Source organism: Glossina fuscipes, unplaced genomic scaffold (genome assembly GCF_014805625.2).
Source record: "Glossina fuscipes isolate IAEA_lab_2018 unplaced genomic scaffold, Yale_Gfus_2 147, whole genome shotgun sequence".
Classification (NCBI taxonomy): domain Eukaryota; kingdom Metazoa; phylum Arthropoda; class Insecta; order Diptera; family Glossinidae; genus Glossina; species Glossina fuscipes.
The window spans coordinates 1,636,486-1,657,923 of record NW_023998490.1 but is presented as its reverse complement, the minus strand read 5'-3'; the positions used below and the strand labels follow the sequence as shown (position 1 = coordinate 1,657,923).

At 34.0% G+C, this 21,438-nt stretch overlaps 3 protein-coding genes across 5 annotated transcripts; 1 reads left to right on the top strand and 2 right to left on the bottom strand.

The window, feature by feature from the left end:
- Positions 1-371: 371 nt before the first annotated feature.
- LOC119641198 (E3 ubiquitin-protein ligase RBBP6) lies at positions 372-9,320 on the top strand. 2 transcript variants are annotated; one of them, XM_038039734.1, is made up of 13 exons: positions 372-676; positions 736-967; positions 1,084-1,260; positions 1,325-1,470; positions 1,539-1,700; positions 1,811-2,238; positions 2,817-3,274; positions 4,344-4,487; positions 4,556-4,924; positions 4,984-5,064; positions 6,569-6,625; positions 6,687-6,791; positions 6,860-9,320. In XM_038039734.1, the coding sequence occupies exons 1-13, from the start codon at positions 511-513 to the stop codon at positions 9,141-9,143; spliced, it is 4,809 nt and encodes a 1,602-aa protein (XP_037895662.1). In that variant the 5' UTR covers positions 372-510; the 3' UTR covers positions 9,144-9,320. The 2 variants fall into 2 exon arrangements, with proteins under 2 accessions (XP_037895662.1, XP_037895661.1); XM_038039733.1 differs by having other exon boundaries at positions 4,978-5,064.
- Positions 9,321-9,428: 108 nt separating this feature from the next.
- On the bottom strand, positions 9,429-14,034 carry LOC119641278. Of its 2 annotated transcripts, none has more exons than XM_038039874.1 (5): positions 13,959-14,034; positions 13,680-13,873; positions 9,985-10,064; positions 9,637-9,809; positions 9,429-9,585 (listed from the first exon to the last, which is right to left on the bottom strand). In XM_038039874.1, the coding sequence occupies exons 1-5, from the start codon at positions 14,001-14,003 to the stop codon at positions 9,508-9,510; spliced, it is 570 nt and encodes a 189-aa protein (XP_037895802.1). In that variant the 5' UTR covers positions 14,004-14,034; the 3' UTR covers positions 9,429-9,507. The 2 variants fall into 2 exon arrangements, with proteins under 2 accessions (XP_037895802.1, XP_037895803.1); XM_038039875.1 differs by having other exon boundaries at positions 9,649-9,809.
- A 4,526-nt stretch (positions 14,035-18,560) lies between these two features.
- On the bottom strand, positions 18,561-21,083 carry LOC119641209 (UDP-xylose and UDP-N-acetylglucosamine transporter). The gene is made up of 5 exons (XM_038039753.1): positions 20,838-21,083; positions 20,554-20,770; positions 20,346-20,477; positions 20,090-20,278; positions 18,561-19,061 (listed from the first exon to the last, which is right to left on the bottom strand). Exons 1-5 carry the CDS (start codon positions 20,918-20,920, stop codon positions 18,645-18,647), a joined length of 1,038 nt encoding a protein of 345 aa, XP_037895681.1. The 5' UTR covers positions 20,921-21,083; the 3' UTR covers positions 18,561-18,644.
- Positions 21,084-21,438: the final 355 nt, after the last annotated feature.

Sequence of the window (21,438 nt, the reverse complement as noted above, 5' to 3'; positions counted from 1 at the left end):
CTTCATTGTGCCAGTAACCATACAAATAGATTTACTCACTTTCTCGAGTAAAGAGATATGGTAGTTTTTTAAGATTGCTTTCTGTTAATGGAGGATAAATTTAATTTAAATATATGTAAAAAAGTATACAAATTAAATGTCTCTCTCAGTGTAAAATTATGTATGCGTTTTAGATGATATTAGCGCCTGGCTGATTCGTTGAGTGATTTATATTTTTATTATAAATTAGTTTACAGAGATGCGTAAAAATTACTTTCAAAATTTCTCCTGCTCCTAATTAAAGAGTTTCCGTTTCTCGTTTTCATTAATTCAACGTGAACGTGATTGTTGACTTCTGGCAACGCTGACCCAAATACTTAAATGTTTTTTAGAAATGCGAAAATTGGTAATCTAATGCTATATGGAAAATTTATCAGATTTTACCTACAAGTTTTCTAAAGCAGAGAAAAGTTTTTAAAACTCATTGAAAAATACTCTTGCGAGTGAAAAACAAAGTGCAAGATAAGGGAAATGTCGGTACATTACAAATTCAAAAGCACACTTGATTATGACACCATTACGTTTGATGGTTTGCATATATCAGTGGCGGATCTTAAGAAGGCCATATTACAGCAAAAGCGGCTTAGTAAAATAACCGATTTCGACTTGCAAATAATTAATGCTCAAACAAAAGAAGGTAACAAATATTCAAAGTGAGGCACTATTAGAACTCATCATTTTTACCTCAATTCATAGAATATCAACATGACACGAGTTTGATACCAAAAAATACCTCATTGATAATATCGCGTGTGCCAATAGTCAATCAGGTGAAGAAGACTTGGGATCCAACAACTAAACCCATGCAAGCGCGTGTTACTTCAAAAGTAGAGGGAGCGGATTTTGACTTATCAAAAATGGAAGGTACCGAAGAAGATAAAATTCAAGCCATGATGCTACAAAGTACAGCAGATTACGATCCAAAAAGGTAAGAAAAAACAAATTCAAATTTTGTTTGAACTAAGATATATTTTAACTAAAAGCCATTCTCTTATGAGATTTAATGATTTGCTTTTTTTATTATCTGTTCATTAACTACGTTAGTTATCAGAAAATAAGAGGTTATTCCCAAACGGGCGAGGTACCGTTAACATACCGCTGCAATAAATGCAAAAAGGGTGGCCATTGGATTAAAAATTGTCCATACAATGTTAGCAAAGAACATGTCGAAATTAAGCGCACTACGGGCATCCCGAAATCCTTCATTGATAAAGAGGATCGGTTCGTATTTTATATTCTTAAAACATTTTGACTGAATAATCCTCATTTGATTTTTAACTGTCAGAGCACTAATGATTGAGAGTCAAGAACCAATAGTGGAAGAGGAAAAGAAGCAAGAAATACCAGATGATTTAATTTGCAATATTTGCAATGATTTATTTGTTGACGCCGTTATGATACCTTGTTGTGGTAGTTCTTTTTGCGACGATTGTAAGTTCTTAAGAAATTTCAATTTATGCAATCACAATTGTTGACGATTTTTCTTTTTTTTGGAAAAGGCGTTCGTACTGCTTTGTTGGAATCTGAAGATAATGAATGTCCGGACTGTAAAGAGAAGGGAAGCTCACCCGGTTCATTAATACCAAATCGTTTCTTGCGGAATTCAGTGAACGCTTTCAAAAATCGAACGGGGTATAAAGCTTCTGGTCAAACAAAGAAAGGTATGAAGCAAAATTATAATAAAAGAAGCCCTAGAAGCTAATGTTGATTATTTTTCTTTTATTTAGTTTTAAGAATTTGTTTCACATATAATTATTTTTTCTTTACAAAGTCTCTCAAGCGCCACCAGTGGAAACTGCTGAGCCTAATAAAGCTAGCCAATCACAGATAACAGAGGATTCTAAGCCCAAGGACGAAGAAAAAGAATCGAAGGACGGAGATCCTGAAATTGCCCCGAAATCACCACAAGGCGAAAAGACTTCCTCAGTTTCTGCCGAAACGCCTGAAGAATCAACTCCTAAGGAAGAAACAAAATCGGAAGAATCCTTATCACAAACTCCTGCTGAATCTGTTACTGTTACTAAAAGTGATGAGAAGGAAACTTCTAGTCCTAATCATGAAGAGTCGGATTACGAAGATAACATAGTAGTAACGGTACCTTCTGCATCAGATACATGTACAGATAAATATCTTAATCGAAGGCACGCATCGCATCCTAGACCACCAGGCTTAGAAAATTCTCCGAAAAGCAAACACCAGGTAAAATAAGCATAGTTGATTGATAAAGACTGATGTATATGGATAAGTTTTAATATAGAAGTGGAGAAATAACGAAGAAAACATTATATTAAATGTTCGCAGCGAGAAATTCACATGAGAAAAATGTTCACTTCGGATACATCGTCAACTTATTTGTTTATATATAAATAACAATAAAATTTTTTTAAGCGAATATAGCACTGTTTTAAAAAGATTGACGAAATTTCCTCTCGCTACAATGTTTGAAGCCACACTTTATATGATTTCATAATCAAGTCTTAAATGGCAGAACTTAGTGTGTAAACCAATAATGAACGTTCCTATTCAAATGTGTACTACTACTTTCCGCTAAATGTGAACCAATTCCTTTGCTGTTTTTCTGACTTGCCGTAGGGAAGTACTATCAAGTAAATGTTTTGAACTGTTCACAAATTTATATGCGAATAGACCAAGCGAAAGATTTACGGAACTTTTAGTGGACGAATCCTTAGCTCGAGAACATTCCCTATAATCTTTAAGATACGAGGTGATCTTCATAGAGTATGAATAATTTTCTATTTTTTTTATTTTTGTTGCAGGTTCTCCCTTATCATCATGAAGGTACCGGTGGTGGTCATAGGCCGCCGCATGAGCAACCGCCTGGTTCAAATAAAGACTGGGACCATATCTCCAGGGAAAAACATCGCAATCATGACCATCATGATAATAACATGAACGATAATAGCTACATAAATGACAAGCCCCGAGTAATGAATAAATTATTGGAGAATCCATTGCAGCCACCAGGGGGAAACCAGCCGCCACCCCCATTATATGCACCGCAGCATCCACCTTACGCCGACATGCAACAACGACCGATACGGTCTATGAACATGCATCCCGGCTATCATAATCCAATGCCAAGACCACCATTGTTTCCCCAGCATCCAATGCCACCACATCATCAAGTAGGTCCACATCCAGCACAACGTATGCCCATGCCGCCGATTAACCAATACGATCAAACTTACAATCCCATCGGCAATATGGCACCGGGGTAAGTGAGCTTATTTTTCAACATTTTGAAAATTTAGAAATATTCTCACAAAAGAAAAGAAGTGTGTATACATATATGTGTGTGTACGTATGTATGCATGTATATATGTATATATATACTTCACGTACTCAGTCGTATTTAAAAGGCTTTAACAGTAGAGCCAAGAGCCTGGTTAGAGGTGCGAACAAGCGATATCTCTATCGACGCTCTACAACTTTCAGCTACGTTATTAACCGTATACTAATGCATACGCATAAAGTTTCTCTATCAATTGATTATTGATTTTCCCATAATTTTTTAATAATTGTTCACAATTTGTATGAAATTCATGTTTATACAAATCTTTAAATATTTCTACATTTTTTTACAATAACATGTAAGTTGTAAGTGAAAAAAAAAAAGAAAATACAACCATAAAAATTTTTTAATATACAACAAGTAACAATTGCAGCTGCTACTCAAGAACTACTCGTTTACTTGTTTTTGATCTCAACTTTGTAGACCAACAGTATTTAATTTTATATAAAGCAAAACTATTTTTTTTTTATTTTATTTGTAAGAGAAAGTGAAAAGCAACTAAATGCGAAAGAATTGTTGCAACATTGTTAACAAGAACAACACAAACAACATTGAACTACAAATGTAGTGTAAAATATAAGAATTTCTTAGAATCGTTAGAAAGCAAAAGAAAAATTTTTTTAGTATTTAATTGAACTTCACTAATAAAGTATTAAATTTATACCCTTTGTAAATGTGTGTCTATGTAAAGTGTAAAGATTTAAAAATAATCTCTTGAACGAGGACATTTGAAACTTTAAGAGAGAATTAATTTAATTATCAGATCCAATGAAAGCTGGTAAGTCTTCTACTTAGAAAACAAGAGGGAACCAAAAAGGAAAATATTTACCGATCGCTATCAAAAGATCTTTGGACGCTGTCGATCTCAATCACCATTCATCTATATGTGACAAGGAAAATGAAATGGATTGAAAACCAATTGCAATTCCCTAGAGACTTGAGAATTGTTCACAAACCCATACCATAAAAATTTGATTTTTGTACTTCACAGATATCAACGTTTTCCGCCTTCTAATATGCCACCTAATCGTTTTAATTATCCCATAAGAGAGCCACCGGAGGGACCAAACCCAATGAGACCTTACAACAATTTAAGCTCCGTATATGAAGAAGTACAAGCAAAAGTTGGCGTAGGGTAAGACATGCAATGAGGAAAATTCAATCAATAAACGGGAGATTTTTTACGACAAAATTTGATTTCAGCATAATAGATGATCCTTTGGAGGCTTTTAATCGCATTATGAAGGAAAAAGAGAAAAAGAAAGATGAGCGCCGTTCTCCGGATAGGCGACGTCGCTCTAAGGAACGTCATATGCGTGGGCCGTTTCGTATATCACCATATAATAACCGTAATCCTAAGGATTTAGGATATCACGATAAGCGAGCACGGTCCCGCGATCGCGAAATTGAAAGACGTTGGCCTCGTTATGGCAAGGATATGGACAAGGACAGAGAAAGGGATCGCGATAGGGAACGCGATAGATTGGAACGCGAACGTGAACGAGAAAGAGAACGTGAAAGAGAATTGAGTTATCGACCTCGACGTTCCAAATCATTCGAGAGAAATTCCAGGTAAACTGTGGAAAAATCTATCCAATGGCTTATACATTTCTTTACTTATGCAGGTCCAGGTCTCATTCTCCGAAACGCTATAGATCACCGCCGCCATTACTACCGCCGCCCATTATGAAGAATCACAATTTCATTGATAAGTAAGTGAACTATTTTTTCTATCATATAATGTCAGAAGAAAATAGAGTTCTATGCGCTTCAATCCTAGATTAAAATGAGAAACTTTTTAACCAATCCCGTACGCGAAATACGAAAGAAAATTCTATCCGGTGGGCGAGGTTGATTTTATTCATTTTTGTACAAGTGCCGTGGGATTCCGCGTAAAATATGCTTGAAAATTTTTACCGTTACATTTATTGGAGTTTACGAGTAAAAAGGAAAAAATGGCCAGAGCGGAGCTGTTCTCATTTTATACTGTACCGACCGATTTCACATATTGCTAATACAAGAGATAGTAATATGCTTGCCAAATTCGAAGTCGACGTTTAAATTTTTATAGCCGGGAGAATGTGTACAATATGTAGATATTACATATAAGCGCAGGTGGGTAGATCGTGAGGTCCAGATCGAATCAGAATTTGATACTGAAGTCTCCTCCTACCAGTTGCGCAGGCTTCGGGTAAAAAAGTAGAATTTCCGTACTCAATAATACTGGGTGTGGGGGATTGTTTTTTGTTTTTGAACAGGTGAAATGAAATTGCGTTAGAAGGATGTTATTAGAGCATAACGTGGAGTACCTTAAAATTTACCGATTACTTACTCTAGTCGCTAACGCAAAATATGTAAAATAGTAATTTCTTCATGAGTGAATAGTTGAAACTTTATCGTAACTGTTAAGGATTGTCGGCAAGACTTGGCTCTACTCACTCAAGCGATTATCGCGGTCATTAAACAGAAAAATTAGTCAGTTCCTCGCAAACTATCGGAGTATATTTGTGCGTTTAGGCTCAACGTGCGCTTTTCCTCGTTTTCAAAATGAAGTTGATGTTTCTCTGCAAAAACGTTAAGATGGTTGTTACATTGCGTGTTTGCGGCAACATAAGTAATACCGTTTCCATGATGCAGGCATTGCAATATAAGTTTCAAAATTTCAATAGTAAATAAAGAGTTTCTTCTTTATTAATCCATTTGCAGAGATTATTGTGGGTGGGTATTCAACGTTTGAGACATAGGCGTCGGCTATTTATCTGCGACGTCCACATCTAAAAAGATCTGTTAAATCGCGAGTAGACGCGTGTTATATACAATTATACGGCAAAAATATGTTAATGCCACTTAAGTATTTGACATACTCTTGAATCAGCAACAAATAATTTTCGCCTGCGTTCAATATTGCAAGCTTCGTAAAAAGCTTCGTAAAAAATTCTTTAATAAATTTTAGTACTAAATGGATTTACATAAGAAATAATGTTTTATTGAAAGATCATATATTGCTTATAAAAATAAAAATTTATTAATGTAAGTAGTTTTTCAATAACATTTGACACTGAGCGAAACAGTTCTAGTTGTTCTAGTTATATACATTAATTTTTTTTATTTCGTCATTGAACGCAAGTAACACCATTTGTTTATAAAGGAAAAAGATAAATGATAATAAAATGCACAGTTCAAATAAAATCTTATTATTCTTTCATTATACAACAGATATCATCATACGAAACCGCGACATGAAGAACCGGAAGAAATGGTTTACAATCCTAGGTAAATACTTTGAATTTTGGAAGGTTTCTTTTTTTTTTTCATTTTTTCAATTTTACATTAGGTATAAACGTGGTAATAGTAGAAGTAACATTAATGCAATGAAATGTAATGATTCCAGGGATTTGATTAAGCGCAGAGATTCGCTAGATAGAAAACCGGATATTAGGTAATTGCCGATTACCGTTTTAAAGTTGTTTACGCAGATTGATTGCTTTTATTTTTTGCAAATTTCAGGGAGCCATTAATGCATCATCGCAAAATTTTTAATTCCAACGACGAGACCACGGAGCCGCCACCGCCAGGATTTGAAATGCCACCGACAAGCCGTAATCCATTCCATAGTCATAGTAATATGTCTCCACCATCCTCTGGCCACTCTTTATATCAACGTGATCTAAATCGAATCGATAATCGGGGCCTACGCAATCCTACACCCGACCTGTACGAAAAGTGTGTTTCTCAAGATATGGAAGAGAATAAAATGTACAACATGAATAAACGCGAACAGCGTTCACAATCGAGAACACGTTCTAGATCACGTACCAGGACTCGTACTCGGTCCCGTTCACGCTCAAGTTTACGTTATGGTGAAAAACGTAAACGCTATAATCGCAGCACCACACCGAAGGGAAAACCATCGGATTCGATGAATTATAAAAAGGATAAGGATAAAGTTGTCAATCATATACATCATGCTAAGCGTAAGAGTGAAGAGAGACCGCCGCAACGTGAAAAGGAGCACATTGAAACGGAAGTGAAAACGCGAAGACATAGCATGACGCCGCCGCGGTTAACGGAACTGAAAGTGGACGTGAGCGAACAGCAATCAGTTTCGCCGGAACTCGATCATCATAAGGAAAAATCAGTCGAAGGTAAAAAGTCTGAAAAAAAATTGAAAGATCGCAAAAAACGACGTAAAGAGAAAAAAGAAAATAAAAAACTTAAAAAAGAAAAGAAATCTAAAAAAGAACGTCATAGGCAAAAATCAGATGAAACCGATGAACTGGAGAAGGACGAAAGTGAACAAAACAACAATACCAGCAATAATAGCAATGATATGAACGGTATCAACAATAGTCAGAGCGAAGACCGACTAATGTATGACAAGACTCGAGAGTTAAATAAAGAATTTGATGTATTGGAAAATTCAAAACCTACAAAGAATAAAACATGCGAAGCAAATGAAGAGGGGATAGTTCACAGCCCGTTAAATAAAATATCTCAAATTTCATCTCAATTAGAAACAGATGATAAAGTGCCGCTTTCGGATATTAAATGCTTTGAAGCCGTGCTGGATATTCACGAATATGAAACTGATTTCGATGATAATAATTTCAAAGTTCAGGATAATAATTTGAAATTAGTACCCGAAGCATCTAAATGGGAAATTGAAGAGCAATTAGGTGCTCCCTTGGCTCCTATTGACGAGAGGAGGCTAGATGAGAAGTTACCGCCAACCGATAGTTCAGAAAAAGTAACCAATGACGTAATTGTACGAGCAGAAAAAGCGATTTTTGCTCGGGCTATCAATGCGATAAGACCAATTGAAATCCATAAAAAGTCAACTTCACGCGAACGTACTTCAGCAATTTATAGTGGCAATAACAGTACTGGTGTTAATAGCAATGTCGGTGAAGTAAACGATATTAAAAATATACAAATTACTTTACCGGTTAGCATGAATAAAGAGCGTTCAATTGAATTGAAAAGTGATCACCATGCAGAACAGAAAAAGAAGTCCATTAAAGAACGTTTAGGCAGCAAAATCAGTCATCCTATATTGTCACAAGTGGCGGCAAACGATAATCATCAACGTAGCAGTGGTAATGAAGAATATAGGGATCATAGAGATAGGGATTCTGAACGTTTTAAGAGAGGAATTGATAGTAAAATTGTAGCCAAACGTAATGAGCATGATAAAAATTATCGGACTAATCGGGTCACTGAAAGGGATAGAGAAAAAGAGCGAGAACGGGAACGCGAAAGGGAAAGAGATAGAGAACGTGAAAGAGAAAGGGAAAGAGAAAGAGAACGCGAACGGGAAAAAGAAAGAGATCGTGATAGAGAACGTGATAAAGAAAAGGAAAAAGAAAAGGACCGAGACCGTGAGAAAGAACGCGAAAGGGAACGAGAACGCGAACGGGAACGCGAAAGAGAACGTAATCGTGATAAAGATCGCCGCAATCCACAATTAGCTAAGGATCATAAACAGCCAGTACGTTTTGACAAATTAAGTCATAGTATTGAAAAAGATCATCATCATCATCATCACCATCATTCTCGCGAAGGTGAAAGATTAACTCAAAATAAACGGCAACAACACCATGAACGTTCGCCGCATTCAGATCATAAACATTATAGTTCATCCGATTCGGATACAGATGTTGACGATCATAAGCGGAAGCAATCAAAAGATAAGAAATCCCGCAAACGTTCCGAATCAACGGACAGTGATAGCGGCAAGAAATCAAAGAAGAAGAACAAATCGGCAAAGAAGAAGAAAAAAAATAAAAAATAAAATAATCGCTATACACAACTATTCAGCATAAAACACTTGTGTAAAATTGTACAATAAACACCTGCAGACGTATACAAACACAGAGACACACCTGCTACCTATAATTAATGATGGAAAATAGCATACACTTATGAAAAAGTATATTTAAAATAGCAGAAAAAAAAAAAAGATGATAATAAAAACAATTAATAATAATAACAGTAATGATAATAATAATAATAATAATAATATTACTAAAATAAAAAATAAACCTTAAGTTTAAGAAAATTAAAAATTTCTTTTAAATAAACGACAAAAATGTTTGAATTCATTAAAACATGGATGCAAAGCAATTTAAATAATAGTAAGTGAAGTTTGAAATCGTTTAAACATATGTATGAATTATATTGTCATCATCTCTCCTTTCAACTGGTATCGAGGATATAATTTTCTTAAATGGTTTCTGTAAAGAATTAAATTATAGTTCAATAAAAGTTTTTGTAATTATTTTTACATTCGAATGTACATCGGTTTGTATAAATTTATGTTCGATACTAGTCTCCTTTTCGGTTAGGCAATCTTCAAGCAAAAATAAACCGCACGTCAGAAATGACAGGCTGCCCAGGATTAAAGCATTCAATCTTATCTCATCGGGAACATATTCCACAGAGTAAAAGACCAAAATTCCTTGGGAAAAAAAACAAAACGAAAAACACTAAAATACTCATGTGAATGAAAGTGATTGAGGAATAATAAATAAATGAATCGCTTAACTTGAAGTTTCTTGTCGCATATTAGAATTTGTGTATGCGCGGATGTGTGTGTTTGCTGTATGTATATATAAGCTTAAGTATTTCATTACCTTGTAATAGAAATATAATCACACCAAAGCGCATTAGCAGTATATCAGTTGTTGAGGCTTTCTTGTGGAGGTTCATTAACCTAAAATTGTTCTCACGTTAATAACTTTGTTTAAATGCAATATATATAGGGTGTTCAGCATGAAGGTTAACTATTTTTTTAGTGAAGAAAGTGTAACAAATTAATTCTGAATACTATGATTTTGTAAATGATTTTATAGCAAGCCTTCATAATTAGTTCCGTTTGAATGAAAGCGAAGTCGTAAGGGCAACTTGACGGACTTGATTTAATGTGTAGTTTTCGTCTTCCCTGTTAAGAGCAGTTTGCAACACTCAGAAGGATGCGTCAGAGATCCTATAAAATATGTATATACTGGATCGGCACCAAACTTTAGGATCGCTTACAAAATTGTGAAAGAATTTGGAAAATTTTCCAAGGACACGCGTACCATGCTTGCACGCCTGAGGGGCAAAAACTTTTGCTCTGAAAGCAGAAAAAATCGGCGGCGCTTACTTTACGTTCGAGAAGATGAAAATATAGCTTTTCGATTTTTTGTCTGTCTTATGATTATAGTGATGAGTATAAGAGATTCGGTCACGACCGAATATAATTTTCTTACTTGTTTTTTTTTACTAATGCTGAGAGAGAATTTTAAAAACATTACTCAAAGGTAAGACTTTGTGCTCGTTAAAAATAGGATCATTCCTCGAATTTGAAACAAAAAAAAAAAAAAAATGGAAAGATTTATTAATATGACGATATTTACATATGAAAGTGGGCTTGGCACCAATTTTGATCACATTAACAGTAACTCTCTCAATAAAAGCCTTTTCTCTGTCTACATGCACCTGCAGACTGAGCAAGAGCGTACATGGACTAATGGTTGACAGACCGTCCGGCTTGAATCGATTCCGAAAATTATCCTGTGTTGATTGGTATAAAAAAAAATTGCGTCTATCTTGCGTTCTTATCGATGTGTGCGACACATCCGCACAAATTTATTATACTCTATGCGAGAAGAACCAAATTATCCCTTAAATGTGGAAAACAGTGTAAATTTTTCGAAAAATAATTTTTTTTTGATTGGCTTAATGGAGGCTTTGAACCTTCTAGAATGTGTGAAAAAAATTCATTAAATAAAAGTAATTTTTTTCCTTGAAAAGCTTTATCCCTGGTGGTCGAAAATGCTATCTGCGGCGAATAAATCTCTACTGTGAAGTTAAAGCGTATGGCGTCCACTGTTGAACTTCCCCAGCACACGAACAGGTGTCTTTGGAAATAGTTTCAAGAGTGCATTAGAATCAAGGCAACCGCTGAGTAGATATGACATTGACAGCGATTCGAAAGGGACGTGGGATGGAAATGTTGAGTTTAATTAAAATTCGTCTGTTGATCCATATAAATTGTTTTGCCAATATTCGCAACACGTAAAATGTAAAGGGCATTTTTTAGCAAGAAAATCGTCGAGAAAAGACGACAGGCAGACAATAGCGAGAAATCTTTTAACGGTGCTGGGATTGCAGACTTATGAAAAAAGTTGATAAAAAGGCTAGTGTAATAAGAAAAGGTTTGCATAGTCAAAATTTTAAACTTGTTTTTCTCGAATCTTTAACAAACGTCTCTTATAAATTCTCTCGTGATAGGTGTCTTTTAAAAACTGTTCGACATACAAAGGAATTTGGATGCAACTTGCTATTAGCACTCGCTATAGGTGATAAATTATTGAAAACGTTTACAAAACTTCACTAAAAAATATTCATCGAAATAATGCAAGGAGAGTTAAATATTTAATGCGATTATTATTATCGTTGCTATTATTATTATTTCATTTTTCTTTTGTTTAATAGGCGTATAAAGTGGGAAAGCTTTGTCCTAGTTTACTATGCACTAAACCCATTATATTTTTACTTGTCAGGTCAAGGCATACAGGTAGAATGCGTAAGGCTCCTTGCGTGGGATATAAGAAATCTCTTTTTAATACCTATCGATCAAAATAGTTGCGAAGGACAGAAGGGATAAAGCTCGTTTAAGACATTGTGCTTGGTCTGAGTTCCAAAAGGGAAGCTATGCGCTGGTTGTGACACGTTGGCAAGTGAAGATGTAAATAGTGAAGTTTGCTGAAGAAAATTTGCCAAATTTCGTTTCGAAAATTTTAATCTCAAAGAAGATCGTCGATCCATTCGGGAATGACATTTTGCGGCCCATGTCAGAGAATACTTTACATCTAACCGCTTTGCAAGTGCAAAGGAACTCGGCGTCCACTGTTCGACTGTTGGAAAACATATCAAACATATCTTCAAATTTAAATGTTTCATTTAAAATAGGGCAAAACTTCCACGCCAACCTAATGTATTACCTTAGAGTAAATCATCGAATACTTCTCAGTTAACTTCAAACGGTTTAAGCAAAATTGTATAAACAAAGTAATGATTAATGCGTCACGATATCCGCATTATTTGTATTTTCTAATTGCATTGTGCAACGCGATGCAAAAACATTGCTCCTTCAGGAGGTTTAGATTGTTATCGACACTTCGTCTGCTCGTACGCGTTCTTATTGTCATTTGACAATAATTTAGTGTAGCGTTTTTGTTCCTACCATACATCACAAGTACTGTTGTCAGATGTACGACGAATGAAAATAAATTCGTAGGCAAGGAAATATAAATTGAATGAAAAACGAAAAATGAATAGATAAGCGTACGATTAGGCAAATATCTCGGAGTTTGTTCTATTAGTCTCAAGGCTCGTAATACTACGGTACACAAGTACTATGGCTATTGAACTTTTATTCGGTATAGTTGAGGTATGTTGGAAAACACATCTTTTACTCATTTGCTCATCATGCTTTGCTCTTTTAGGATCAATCTATTAAAAGTTTTTTCGTCAAGCTTGATGTGCTCCATATGGAAAGCAATGTTCAACGTTGAGTAGCTTTGATGAATACATCTAAGTATCTGGAGTTAGGTAACTTTTCATTTTGTCATTACCGTTAAATTATTAAAGATTTATTAAATGACTTCACCGAAGAACTGAGTCAATTATTGCACGTTTCAGATAGATTGTTCTAATTAGAACACGAAATGTTAAAAATAGATGAAATAGCGATCATTAAATGGAAAAAGTTTATTTGAAGTCATATTTTATATAAGTTGGATTATTATTATCTACGCTATGTTATCTTGACTTGCAAAAAAGATTAATAATTTGTGGTTTTAAATTTACATTCCATATGATTAATTCAAGATCAAGCAAGATCAAAACGAAAACTATGAAGATAATTTTAAACATATAAAACAGTTTTCTTTTATACTAAATTTTTCTAATTACGAATATGTTGTTAAAGTGCAATTATTTTTCTTTTCTTAGCAAGAAGGAATTTTTTACTTAGATTTATGGTCTCGGCAAACACGGTTTTGAATATAAATAATTCTAGCACATAAGACTATTAACTATTACCTAACGACTTCTTGGGTAATGCACGCATCTCGTCCATTAGTAAGGGATGTAGTAATAGAATTTGAATCGAATTTTTCTTACACTACTGTCTGTCAATGTGTTAAAGACTTTGTCAATACTGTGGAAATGTGGTTTCGTAGTAAAGTGCAAAAAGCGCCGCCGTGAAGGCAAGATGGTTGGTGGAAGGGAGAATTGGTTAGAGTTAGTAGTCGAGAGTAATAAAAATATTTATTTCAACCTTGCCAACAAGCAGACAGCTATAATGTATGTGTAGCCAGCATAGGCGAAAATGCTAAAGTCACTGCCCTCTTGAGACCAAGTAACATTCTGCAATAAATTCCATTCGTTGGACGTTTTTCGATTACGTAAGAATATCATTCGCGCCTTATTATCAGTTAATTTCTTATATATTAGAGCGGCGACACAGATTATCTAAAATAAAAGCAACGGGAATTATTTAATTCGTATTCAATGGTTAGCACGACGATGGGTAATAATTGAACTAATTGACACAAACCAATTGCATAACTTTAAAAGCAATACTGACGCCAAGTTCACGCATGTCAATACGAATTAAAACACCGAACAAGATGATGACGATAGAGTTGAAGTTTATAACTAAGCATAGTTTTTAAGTAAAGAAAAGCAAATAAACATTTCTAAGCTTAAATTGGAAAAACTCTTAAATGTATGCATGTGTGCCTATTCATAGAATCTGTTCTTTAGATATATCATGTATATATATATGTATGCATATAGGTATGTATGTATGTATGTATATTTATGTATCTATCATCAGAAGATATATTAATTTTCTTAACTCGTTCATAATGCGTGACTCTTTGAAAGAGGAACGGGAAAAAGTGGTACTTTGATGGCTTTAATGGTTAGCGGGCAATGTTTAGGTTTATTAAAAAGTTTTTTTCACGAGTATTTTCCACGATTGAAAGGGAAAACTGTAAAAGTTTTGGGAAGTGGGAAAAAGGCGGCTATCTGAACTTACGCAATATTGGGAACTGAAATGAAAACAAGATAAAATCGATCGTCCTTTGAAGGGATCAATGGGTAAGATGAAGCTGAGTTTGTAAGATCCTTTACTTTTGGCCCTAGGGTATGTAGGGTATTTAAGAGATTTCTTTCGGGAAATTTCGACTGACCCTTATTCTATTTATAGATACAGCCACAGTCAGGACTCTCTTTATATGCTATTTATTAAAAGGGTGTACTTTTGACCTCTTTTTAATCTTAGATTGATTTTGTATCCTCATTGAGTATACTTTGGGCCGTCAATATACATATCCAATAACTTAGATAAATCAGAGTTTTAATGAATACAGAGTTTTAGTTAGATTTTGTTTGAATGCAGAACAGAGAGTGAAAGTTATCAAAATGCTTTACACATGAGTTTAAGACTATACGTCCAGTACCCAGTCAAACCGATCGAATTCTTCGAACGTAAAATCATGCGAAATACATTTTCGATAGGATTTCTGTTACACTTGTATTTAATATTATTATTATTATTATTATTATTATTATTATTATTCTTAATTTCGCCAGAGAAATAAATTCTAAGACTCTTAAAGCACTAGCATCTAAGGCTATCGACTTTTATTAAAAACTCTACCGCACTTGAGATTCGAGCCCACGACCGTTGACTTGCTAGTCGAGATTCCTCGCCTTCGGCTACTCAGGCGGATACACTTGTATTTAGAAATGGAGGACTTTTGAAAATCAATGCTGCAGAGCTTATTAACTATTGATTGAAAAGAAAACTTTAATAATGAAACTGTACGGGATACCGTTTGTTCAAAATTGTTAATTGAGGCCGAAATGTATGCAGTTTGTAGATTCCCTGAAGCGCATTGTTAAGCATTGCAAACGCAAATAAATTTTTATTATACCTTCGTTTTCTCTAACGGTGTACAAAAATTCCCACCTATTGTTTTTACTGTAAACTTGATAAGCTTGCGAATAATTCCTTTATTTTTGTTATATTTACGAAAAAAATTAAGAGAGAGAAATAATTAACAATTCAAACGGGCGAAATTATAAACAAGTAGAGAGAGCAATAATTGAGCGGCAAAATCGCTTAAGTCAAAATATAAAAATACAAAATTTCTACCAGCGATTTGTGCGGATATATGAAAACATCCAGAAGAACTTAGAATACACTCACCTTTTATTGCCTGAACCATTCTAAACTTGTCTTTCTATCTATTCACTCTCATATTCAACCTGCAATGTAACAATTTTTGAGCCCGAGGATCAACGTTGTTAAAAATCGATTCTGTCAGGCCATTTTTGCAGGCCCCTCCTCATATAAGGCCAAATGTAAATTGCAAAATTTGTCGATAAAATCCGCTGAGTAATAGTATTATGGCATATTATTATACCTATGCGGGAAATATAAATCGTATGGGCAAATTTTTAAACCCCCTTTCGTACAGCTGTCCCTGTGACAAACAAGCTTATAATTTTTGTGATACTTTATAACGAAAATAGGTAAAGATTAATAAGACCTTTGAAAAGAGAAATAAACTTTGCTAAATTTGGGCATAGTCAATTCATGTTTCCAGCTCACTTGGCCATGAAGAAAGGCTCTTAGTGTTCTTACGTGCGAACAAAGTCAGATTCTTGTTGCTTTATCACAAAAATAAATAAAGAAGAAGACGCTCTAATCTTTTTAGTTATTTGAAAAGCATGAGTGGTACTTAAAAGACTGCTCATCCAAGGCGCAAGCGCTTTCTTTTGGTTGGGCTGTGAGACCTTTTTGTTGGCGTAAACTCCAAAAGCCGATCAATCTCTGTTGGTATCAAGTCATAGAAATTAATGCACATTATTTAATATCAGTGTAAAATGTCCTCGTCTTGACAAATCTGGATTTAACCCCATCTTAGGAAAATGCAAGTTCAGGTCTGCATCTAACATGTCATAAACTAATCGGATAAAATCTGCCAGAAGCGGTTCTGTATAAGCTGAACTATTTTCAACACTGTTAAGAGAAGTCTTAAAACGCTCGTGACCCGCCACACTTTTACAGTATCGTGACTTTATGAAGTGCATCCCAAATTTTTATTAGATAATTGTTGTGCACACTTGTGACTTGTGGGTTCGAATCGTTGCCAAGAGTTCGAATAGTTTACGAATATTTTTGAAGGTCTTCACTTCAAAGGGAATTCAAACAAATATCGCTATATAGTCTACACTATAATAAGCAGCGCAAACTGCATAGTGGAAAGTTAGTTCGAATTGGCATGAGGGGGGCAAAATTTGGAAGTCTCTTTAGCATTAATCGAAAACTTTAAGCTCTTATGCTTTAGAATGCTTTTCATAGACATTTAAATGAATCTTTAAGACGTGTAGCGGAACGTATCGATATTTTCGACATTATTTTTAAAATAGAATTTTGTTTTCGTTGTCGGATTCTCGTTTTCTATTCATTTTATAAACATTCACGCATATGTTTGCACGCAAAACTTATTTAGATTTTTGTAACGCATTTATGTACATCCATAAATACCTACATATATATGTGTATATATGTGTGTGTCTCCAAATATTTGTTTATTAATAGTGTGTCACCTTGAAAGTCATTAGTTGGATTTATTTTGCTATAAAAATACTTAGTCTGAATTGGAGCATGCATTGACTTATTAAACATTCGATAACAAATACTTACCAGAAATCAAATTAAAAAATTCCAAAAATAAATGCTGAAAATCGTTACTTATCTCTCATTGATTACCAAAGCGAAGCAAAAATGTTTGATCGTAAAATTATAAAAATTACTGGAAACATAATGTATGTATATATGTATGTTTGCTGTTAACTATTGGCAGTTTCTTGTACCCAAGAATATCGTATTTAATTTGCGATACGTAATACAATAATGTGGAAAGAAGCAGAAGTTATTGTTTTGTTTATACTCAACAATTGGCGGCCCAAAAGTGAACAAACCGTTCTCTTTAGATGAAGTTTAATAATTTCGAGGAATTGAATGTACATTTGCATCTATTACACTAAGGAAGATTATTTATCATATGCGAGCTTTCCGATCATTATTTTGATTGCAAATAAAACAATTATGGAAATTAGATTACTATTGTGGCGTAAGCTGAAGTAGTACACTTGTGCCGGAATACCGAACCCCTCTTTTTATTAAGCTTAAGTGCCTTTATAGGTCGAGGTCAACTAACGGAAGCTATAATTAAAGATTCCTCGGTTGTCTTCTTTCAATTTCTTCGCCATATCCCAAGTGAATACACCGCGTCTTTGTCATGAGATGATCGAAAATTTAGAGAAAAACCTACTCAACGAAAGGATAGCATATAATAAATTTTGCCTAATTTTAAGAAGCTTAGCAATGGTCAACTTCGACATGCTTGATGAAACAACAAAATAAAGGGATCGAAGAATAACAGAATTTATAAAAGAACGAAATAACAGAACATTTGAATAATATAATAACACCATATCATAATAAAATAGGACATTAATTGAATTATAGATATGTACAATATGTACAACTTTTTACTTATAATACTCAGGAAAAGAAAGGTCACTACTTTTGGTAGCCATCTTTTCAGCTACGCTTGTACAGCTTGATTGGTTTTCATCGGGAAAATTCCTTCATCTCACATTGCTGGTGTACAAGCCTCAGAATCTACAGTCCTTATCCATTTCTCTGGCACGAACCGAAAAAAAAATACACTAAAAATTCTTTTAAGCGGGAAAATTTAGAATTTGCGGAGATGGAGGAAAAAAAGGAAACGTAGGTTGGATTAATTTATATGAAGGCTTTTGTCCCCGCGAATTCAACTTTATGAGTTGAGATGTCACTTCATGAGTAAACATTACCAGCTTGGGTCCGGCAAAATGCCATTTGACTTTTTAAGCCTTCGCATCCATTCAATGTTCGCTAAAAAGTTTCCATATCTAAACCAAGGATTCGAATTATTTGCCCCTAACTTCACATGGAGCCATTCGGGTATGATTTGATTTTATCATTGCACTCGAAAAACACATACTAGCAGTAAAACGATACTCAAATCACTTATTTATGTTTATTACAAAATTTGCATATAGAAAAAAAGCAATTTTATTGCGCTATTTACACAAAATATGTTACATGATAATAGTACGGAACTTTTTGATCTACGCATTTGTGCCTATATGATATTTTGAATAAAAAAAAATCTAACTATTTTGTTTTTACTTTTTTATGATCATTACTATACCCCTGTCGCGTAACGAGAGGCCATAGAGTTTTTGGATAAGCCTCAGTAAATATAACAGTACCCGTAAAAACTAATATTGTGCCCATCCAATGGTAAAGAGTGAAAGGATTTTTGAAATACACTATAGATATTAACAATGATACGAATTTTCTTAATGTAAGCACTAGTGTGACTGTTAAAGAGGTGCATTCCGCCGTTAAAACGTAAACAGAACTTATGCATACATATTGTGTCATCATATTAAAAATTAAATAAACAATTTGTTCTGGTAAATATAAATTGATATTTAATAACTTGAACGGGTCGCTGCCAACACTTATAATGAAATGCTGCCATATATTCGAGCCCATTAATAGAAAGCCGGGTAACGGTAGAAGATGCTGAAAAAAGAAAAATCGATCATTTTTTAAAATTCATATAAAAAAATCGAATCCAGAAAGTAACTATCAACGCACAGTGAGTTGAAATAAAAATATATTGAAGTGACAAGTGTCACCACCTTCGTGATCCTCTTATAACAAGAATCAAATTGCTTCACTTAAATGATTTGCATATAGAATATGTATACTCCCAATTCTTTGCAGTTGCCTGCGATTGTAATTTGCCTTTGCGTTTTGATCCAAGTATACTTTATCAATTACTCAACTATTTTTCTAGGTTCTATTAACAAGTATTTCATGCACATATGTACAAAAATGAGGCTTTAGTATAAATGAAGAATTTCTTTGTTGGTTTGAATGTTTTTTCCAAAGGCAGGATACGTTACTTAAATTTATTGGAATTTAGAACTTGAATTTTTCTGCTTTAAATGGTTTCAGTAGTAGGGACCTTTTATACGAGAATTACGCTAAACACCGAACCATTTTCCCAACCATCTGCAACATTCAGAAATGTCTATCAAAAGCGTTATAAAGCACACGTAAGGCATCAGCATAACACGCATAAGCGTATTGAGAAATGTCTGTTCGTCGTTGGTTGTTGGAATATTCAGTATGCAGTGTTCCAAAAGTTACGATGGAATGATCCAAGCGTATAGGTTCCCAGTTGGTCAAAGATAAAATTTGGATTGGAACAGGCATGATTTCTACATAGTATGTAAAGAAGACAGCTTCTTTAGGATGCTTCTTTCATTAAAACGCTAGCGCCGTGTGCAGCTTTGGGGAGAAAAGGGATGAATTTCGCCTGCGAAGAAGCCTAAAATAGAGTAGAAACCATTACGAAACCTAAAAGATTTATTAAATTGATGCTTCTTGATGCAAATGCTTTCTGCAGATTGTGTAAAATGCTTAGTCAAAAAACCAACTGTTAAGCCCACATTTAATAAAATATAAAAATTCTGCATATTGGGTAAGGGTGATGAATAGCTAATTTTGCAAAATATTTTTTTTTTAAAGTCAAATAAAATTACCGTATAATACAAAGCTTCTCGGGATCTTTTTCCATATTTTCTATACAAAAATTCTTGATATATACCCATACAAGCGGATATTAATAAAGCTATAGTTAAAATGATTATGCCCAGCGTCCACCAAAATATTGCGGAATATTCTTCATTCTTAGCTGCTGTAGATTTCAATTTTGGATTACTGGTATCCTCCTAAGACGAATTATATTAGTTTTACAATACATTGGTTTCATTAAAATATATTTATATATTATGTTACCACTTCATTAGCCGAAACTAATGTACACATCACAATGCCCACGGTTATTAAGAGGACAGATAAATATTTGGAAATGACGTAACGTCTTTTCAATATCGCAATGCCCATTAACATATTAGCCATTAGGGAACCCTTTAATTATTAAAAAACAAAATATAATATGAGGATAAATAATAATAATTGAAAAATATGTATTGTCATTACTTACGGCCCTGAAAACCATATGCAACGGCATAGGAATATTAAAATTGAACGCATAGTTATTGCAAACGTTTGTAAGAAAAAACATTAGCACCAAGATACCGTAATCCCTGAGACCAATTACAGGTTTTACTTTACCAAATTTTGAAGTAAATATGAAGCCCTCAATGGCTATGATGAGAAATTGTGAAAACGTTATTAAATTGCCGGACCCAGGATCATATCTTTAACGATACAATACAATGTTTTATTAAAATTATTCGCTCAGGTAAAGATGAAAATCATTCTTACTTAATCAGTAACTCTAAGAATATTACATTACTGCAGCAACCAATAAAAACTCCCGCAACAGCTGACCAAGTTTTGAAATTCATTATAAAATATTAATGTTTAATTAATCTGTTCATGACAATTTTTTAATAAATAATATAAATTCGAAAGATTCTCCGCACCCTCTAAAATGGACTTTATAGTCGCATCCGTTGCGATCCGTTAAGTACTGCAATTAGTAAAATTTATAAAATAAAACACTAGTGTTAGCGATGGTTTTTCAGAGAAGGCAAATTGACAATAACTGCGTGAATAAGAGCAACAAATAAGTAGAAACTAAAGGATAGAGTAGTCAGCAAAATATTACACTGTACTAAAAAAGTTGTTGCTTATATAAAGCAGATAAACAATGAAATATGAAATCTTGTTTGGGTAAGAACGTAGCTGAAAGCTAGCCCCTTTAATGCATCGAATGTCTGTACATCGTTGTCTATGGAATTTTTCTTTTCGTCATTCGCTGGGGCTGATTGTTGCGTTTTATCTTTCATATCATTTCTTACAAAGAAATGCTTTGAGAAGATCAAATTATAGCTAAAAGTATATTATTTATATAACAAATAAA